General features: G+C 45.0%; 1 protein-coding gene across 1 annotated transcript in view; it reads left to right on the plus strand.

Moving 5' to 3' along the window:
• LOC307082505 (protein kinase C beta type) overlaps positions 1 to 7,500 on the plus strand; it is a 95,431-nt gene that overhangs the window by 45,927 nt on the left and 42,004 nt on the right. Inside the window, exon 6 of the mRNA XM_079746117.1 lies at positions 7,117 to 7,273. Coding sequence (XP_079602243.1) covers positions 7,117 to 7,273 — 157 coding nt within the window. The remainder of the gene's footprint in view (positions 1 to 7,116; positions 7,274 to 7,500) is intronic.

Here is a 7,500-nt window from a genome sequence, read left to right on the forward strand (position 1 = left end):
GCGCCCAGGTTCATCTCAATCATCAGCAGGGGTTTAAACTCTCTCACACTGAGGCTAACGATAGCCTAGCAGCATATTGCTATGCCACCACCGCAGACCGCTAGCAATGGCTCCCTATGCATGTTAGATAATGCACAGAAAATGGGAAATAACAGAATAGAGCAAACCTTAAGTTTAACCGCCAAGGGAGACTTGGCTTTCCAGGTGGTGAATACAGTTTCTTTGGTTGGAAGAGTTTTGATTGATTATTACATGATTAGATGTACATTACAAAAAACAGTTTGACACTTTTACACTAAGTGAAGCTCTCCCTAACTATAACCCCACATTTCCTGTCTCCCTTACCATACCGGTCCATTTCCAATCTTTTAGAATTGATGTTCAAAATAGAACAGACCGCTGAGGTCAGAGTGTTGCAGTACCACTACTTGCCCAAGGGGGTCAATGTTGAGTCACCGGTAGCGTTGTGCTTATGGTGCTGAACAGCAGAGAGGGGGGAAGAGAACCAACCAAAGCACAGAGAATGAATTACAGGCCACTTTTTTATTTCTTACCACTCTTAACCCTATTAGGGACTGGTTGAATTTGCAGCAACACTGAAAATTGATTGCTTATGCTGTCATTCTATTGTCTGAAAGATTATTGCTCGGCTAACAATTGGCAGCATTATAATGGTTTTGTGTGCGTGTGTGTGTGTGTGTGTGTGTGTGTGTGTGTGTGTGTGTGTGCCTGTGAGTGTGTGTGTGTGTCTTGCTCAAGGACATGTATAGGTAGTCTGATGACCATTCAAGCAGCATTTTCTTTAAGGCATTTGACCTCCATAGCTTGAAACTCAACTATACAAGACATGAATGAATGAGTTTCGTACGGTTTTATAAGATCAAAATATTTGTTAAACAGATAAACCGAGAGGTGGCATTCTGTGTTTAGATAGTGTATTCGCTGGTGCTATTGGTCTTCCTTATGCAGTATATTGGTCTGAGTATTAGGCCCGTCCACATGGAGCCGAAACGGGTGAAAGCGATCCGGTTTCATTTTATGCGGTTCAGGAATATCTCCGTAAAGACGGAGTCATTGCCAAACCGCATGGAGCGGTACAAACGCTGTAGTAACTATTCAAGGCGCTGGTTCTCCACAGAAAAAAGTGGAGCGCATCAAGCCTGCGCGCATACAGCCTGCGTGCTGTATGCAAACATTCAGTCACAAGGAGAATCAACCTTTTAAATTGAGCAGAATAACTTTTTAATGTACAGTAAGTAATTAAATTTATCAAGGGACTGTATTTAAAGCTACAAAAAGAATACAAATAAAATAATTAATAAAAAATTCATTATTACTCCGACGTCCCCCAGCTGGTGGGGGGGCTAATGACGTCATCGTTTGCGTTTCAGGCGTCCACACGAATCCTAACACGAAACCACATAGGTCTGGATCGATTTGAAACCACCTCCGAGGGTGGTTTCAGAAATGTGCAGTTTCGGGCCAAAACGCACAACACTTATGCGGTTTCACCAAAAAATCGGCTTTGTGTGGACAGGCCTTAAAGTTATGGACAACAGAAGTCTTTAAATTACTTCAGATTATTAAAGGGATATCAAGATGTGCATTATGCATCACAAAATTACGTACCATGAAATCGATTGCAATTTCGTGATATTTCAGTCTATCGATTTTCTTCTATCCTTTCAAGCCGATTTGGTGGTGGTGATGTGCAGAGTCTGTTTTCCGTCCTGGCTAAGTAGCCAATCAGCGGACCAATCACATTACGCTCAAGTGGCCAAGCCACGCCCCTCAAATTACGGGCGATGGTGCAGCTGAATAGAGCTTCAAGGAAGACCTTTAAGGAAGTAAAACTACGATAACATTTACGGTTTAAAGGATAACCGTCACTCTCGCCTATTTCCTAACATAGAGAGACGTCATCGGTCCAATCCGGACCAATGAGGCAAATACAAATCTGAGACCACTGACGCCAATAGCAACAGAGTCGATGTCGCAGACCACCCTCTTTTTCTCAGCACGCTATGAAACAGTAGTACAAGACGTTCGCAAAAGGTCCAAGGTTACGGTTCCACTTTAAGCTCAAGAGTCCATTCCTAAGAAGCCTCGCACCCCTCACAGGTTCCCTGGCATGTTCCAACCGTCCACGCACTTCACCCCCTATTTATTTATCCTTTATTTCCCCTAGACCCTCAGCGTGGGCTCTCAAAGGACGTTAAATTGTTAAAGCACCATTACATGCTCTGACAGACACCAGGGTGGGGCGCGGCGCTATAGGCTGGGCCGCGCTGCACCGGAGGTTAACCTGGGCTCGGGCTAACCCCCCCCCCGTGCTCTACTCTCAGCGGAGCCTGCTGATGAATATTAGATGATGCTGTTAAAGTGACCATCGCACGCCGGTTAACTCTGAGGGGAGAGATGGCAGGAGGACAAATTGTCTCATAGGACACCCTGACAACCTGCAGTGGGTCAGGGGTGTGTGTGTCTGTGTGTGCGTGTGTGTATGTGTGTGTGTGTGTGTGTGTGTGTGTGTGTGTGTGTGTGTGTGTGTTTGTGCACGGGCATGTATGTGTGTGTGTGTGTGTGTGTGGGCGCACACTAGCCGCACGTGTGTCTGTGTGCGTTTTGCATAGGTATGCAATGTGTGTGTGTGCGCGCGCGCAAGTACATAAACGTGTGTGCTTCGCGAGGCGAGGAGAGAGACAGAATAGATTTGAAACAGGCGGAGAGAGAGAGCGAGAGCTGTGGCCAGAAACCAGTGAATACTGAAGGATGTGGGCGAGGTGTGTGTATAATTCATGGCCTAAACATGTAGACAAGAGTGTAAAGCGTGCGTGTCTGCGTGTTGGATTGAGGGCGTGCTGCTGTAGCTGGCAGGCGTGAGCGGAGCTAGGAGTCTATAGGGAAGCCGCTGACTGCTGGAGCGGCATCTGATGGACGTTTGCGGCATAACATTCAGAGAGCCATCGAGAAAGATGTGCACATCACATAGGATTGCTGCAGGATTTCGGTGTTGTGCAACACGATGTCGTCAGCCTCATAGCATAATTGCTAAGGTCGTATTTTGGCCAAATAGTGATAGCGAACCAACCTCTACTCTCCTAATGCTGCTGGTTCACTGTGCCTCATTGGCTATATCCTAAGCCAATCAGAGTGCTTTTTAAATAAAAGCGTGGTCAGCCTCACCCTGTCAGTGTTGATTCAGTCTGGTTTTGAAGTTTGCTAGAATGACGTTCGCTAGTACGAAGTTCGCTAGTATGACATTCTCTAATAGGAAGTTTGCTAATACGAAGTTCGCTAGTATGAACATGTCTCAGAGTATTCAGGTGAAGATCAGGGGAACATGAGGGGAAGCGCCTGTTTTATAATAAAAGAGAGAAGTGCTTCAATATCAACCATGTTTCTGAAAGAAGAAAAGGGATTTGTGTTCTCCAAATCGGACCACGGACATCCATCGTCCAACTTTTTTGGGGGGGAAACTGAGTCTTGTATTAGAAAACAGCTGAGCTTGACGGTTCACCGTTTGAGTCGCCCTGCTTGTATTGTAGCTTCACATTAAATGGGGTTTGCATTGTGTTGCAATCATGCAATGACCTTTTCCAAAGAATCCTTTTAGCTGTAACTATTTTTCCTTTCTTATCCACTTTCCACACAATGACTTCACAGGGGCACGGGCCGGAGTCGCCATCACATGCTGTCTCTTAGGCAGTCATGGTCAATAGATTTGATAGATGTATTAAATGCTGATTGCCTCCTTTTATTGTGTCACCCAAACAACAACATAACATGCATGCATTATTGAGCTGTCAGCTTAATGTGTGTGTGTGTGTGTGTGTGTGTGTGTCTGTTTGTGCATGCCTGCGTGCAATCATGAGTGAGTGCATGTGTGTGTGTGAGCGTGTGTGCGTGCGTGCATATGTGTGTATGTGTGTGTGTTTGCATGTGTGTGCTTGTGTATCTGTGTGGGAGTGTTTGAATCTGACCATTTGTGTGTGGGCGTGCCTGTGTGTGTGCATGTTTGTATTTGTATGTGTGTGTGGAATTTAATGCGCCCATGTGTATCTCCAGTGGCTACGCCAAAAACTGTAGCGGCATCTTATGGGTTCTGGTCATTACATGTGACCTCCAGACTCAAACGGCAATAACAATTAGACGCACACACAATTATACACACCCTCACACCCAGACACACACACACACACACACACACACACACACACACACACACACACACACACACACACACACTCACACTCTCGCAGGACAATCCCAGTCCACTGACGGACACACAAGAGGGATTAGTGTTGAAACCTCCTTCACGCGTCAACACGGTGATTAACCACACATCAGTCTCAGGTCTTTCAGGAGGTCACACATTTTAATTATTATAATAATTATAATTATTATTATTAGAATACTCTTTCGAATATTTGTGTTATTATATTATTATTATTATTATTATTATTATTATTATTATTATTATTATTATTATTATTATTATTATCATTATTATTATTAATAATGTTTTTATTATCATTATGTTAATTTGAATAATACTAATAATTAGTAATGCTTATATTATTATTACTGTTATTATTTTTGGATTAGATTACACCGCGATGGCTGACGCTGATATCCAAAGTGACTAACAGTAACCCTAACCCTTAACTCAACCGTTGTCTCGACACGCAATCCAAAAAACAAGCAGCTTTATTGGCGAAAGATATTAGCAGAGATATTCCTCATTGAATTTCAAAACGAACAAAACGCCATAAATTCAGTTTTATACTTTCTACAATTTGTGGTTTAAAAACTTTTCTGCTCCCCTATCTCACCCGTGGTCATTTGAACCAGGTGCCGGGTGATTCCTAAATGTAATAAACCACATTCATGCAGCAGCAGAGCTGACCCCGGGGGGGAGAGCCAGGCTTATGCACACAGAAATCAGGCGAGATGCGCAGGGTTCCTGCTGTCCTGAGGTCAGCGGGGAGCGTGTTCCAATATGGGGGAGCCGGGGCAGAAACCAATCAGAGTTTAGTTGAGCAGCTGTTGGGGTCCCCTTGTGGTGAGGACGAAGCAAGCCGCGTTGCAGTCCTTGAGCGTAGTGGATGGGGGGGGCGGTTGTATGGTTAGACCATATCCTGACGTGGGGCTGTGCGTTTAATCAGATTTTGATCGTGATTTTTTTCATTCAAAAAAGAAGGGTCCGAGGGTCTACCTGCATGGCCTTCAGACGCAGCCGAAGCATTTTAAAAATGGCTCCTCAGAGTGACAGGCAGTGACAAGAGAGCAGGCCCTGTGTCTGACAGGTATACGCAGGAAGTGACAGTAGTAGTCAAGGTGAGATGAGATAAAGGCATAGATGCCTGATGTTTGACAAGTCAAGTCAAGTCAAGTCAAGTCGGTTTTATTTGTATCGCCCCTAATCCCAGTTCAGGTCTCAAAGGGATGGCAGGCCCATGTTATCAGGCATCACGTATCCCTAGAGGAACTCCAAACCCAAAGGGAGACACCTTGAGAGGGAGAGTCTTAAGACGGATCCCTCCTTCCAGGGATGAGGAGTAGAGCAACACGGTTAGGTCATTAGTGATTTATTCAAAATTAATAGATTATCTGGGTATTATTCTAATACCCAGATAATCAGAGCATTTTAGAGCACGCAGATGAACTATTGGTTCAATGGACGGGCCCGCTGGCTTGAAGTATTCTGTCAAATATTATTTGTTCGATAAATATGTTACGAGAGCAGTCAATACCTGCCATATTGCATCTTCTCTTGAAATGTTGCGCTCATAATATCGTGTTGTGGCAGACCTTCCATTTATGTCTCTCTGTTTGATATATAGTGCTCTTCAGAGCCGTGGCCACTCAGAGCGCCTCACATTTATGGCCTCACATTCACCCGATCGTAGACCCAACGCAAGGCCACAGCCGTCTGGATAGGAGCAGTTAGGGTAAGGTGTCCTGCTCAGGGACACCTTGACACCTAGCTAGGAGGAGCCGGGACTCGAACCAGCAACCTTTCTGTGCCAGACGACCCACTATGCCTGCTGAACATTGGATTAGTAGATCGTTAGTAGTCATTCAAGGCGTTCGCTAGCGGGCCTGTGTCCACGCAGAGATGTCGAGCGAGCGAAAAACATGTTAAAGTTAAACCAAAGCAAAATAAAATGACAAACAATAATGGTTGCCATGTTGACTAATGCACGTATCGCTTAGAAATAGGAGGAAGACTCATCTACAACGAAACTCAAGTGATCCGTTATGTTGAACCAATATCCAAAACAAAATGGCAAAGAAGATTTGGTTGTTGGTGATGAGTTGATATCGTTGTCAGTGATGAGTTGATATGGTTTTGAGGGATGAATTGATATGATTGTGGGTGACGAGTTGATAGGGTTATGAGTGATACGTTGATATGGACGAGTTGACATCGTGGATTCAAATTGTCTAAAGTTTCAAGCTAATATCCATTCTGCAGCAGGTGTATCTTTTTCGACAGTGTAAGACATCCCACACTATATGCAGTCCTATTGAGGTATGTGTGGGTGCAGAGGCCAGGCACAGCTGGGATATTAGCGCTGTCGGGCTGGAGGGATGGGAAGGGCAGATGATTATGGATGGAGGAAATATTCCATTTGATTGGACCCCGACCGGCAGCACTTGACCTGAGAGCACGCTTTACACTGAACCATTTCTGCACAGAAATCAATGATGCAGTCATCTTCTACTGCTCCTGGTGCAGTGGTTACAACGCGGCCAGCTGCAGTTCAGGCCCCACACGGCCCCTTAAGATGCTGCTCCATTATTACCCAGGGTGCCGTTCTTCATGCCCTGATGTTTTGTAGATATTGGACACATCACCGTGTCAAGTATCATCTCTATCTATCTGCCATTTCATTGCAGTCTGATTCAAAACCATGTGTATACTCTATATACAATATATATATATGTGGATAAAAATAGTTTAGCATCATGAAACTGATTGATCCTGATTGGGCGAAGTGGACCCTCTTGCCCATTGCCTTCAGATTGATACGTTTCTTATTGTAAGACAGTCGAAGCAATGTGTAAAAACGTATTAATGCTGGACCTCTCTCTCCTTGACCCTCCCAGTCCAAGAGGCCCGGAACCTGGTCCCCATGGATCCCAACGGCTTTTCGGACCCCTACGTGAAGCTGAAGCTCATCCCGGACCCCCGCAGTGAGAGCAAACAGAAGACCCGCACCATCAAGTGCAACCTGAACCCCACCTGGAACGAGACCTTCAAGTTGTACGTGCTGAGTGAACTGCGTTGATACGTACTCATTTATCAAATGTCAGCTGTGGCATTAGACCTCCCTGCATGCGTGGGTTTGTAACCCCAGAGATTTGAAAGACTTTATGAGTTAAACCATAGCAACAGTTGCGATGGTATGCTGTGCTTTTGCGACGGCGCAACCGCGACTGTTAAGTTCAATGCTAGTCTGCGCTTCTACAGACCTGACACACGCAAACCGA

This window comes from Pollachius pollachius, assembly GCF_949987615.1.
Source record: "Pollachius pollachius genome assembly, chromosome: 11".
Lineage (NCBI taxonomy): Eukaryota > Metazoa > Chordata > Actinopteri > Gadiformes > Gadidae > Pollachius > Pollachius pollachius.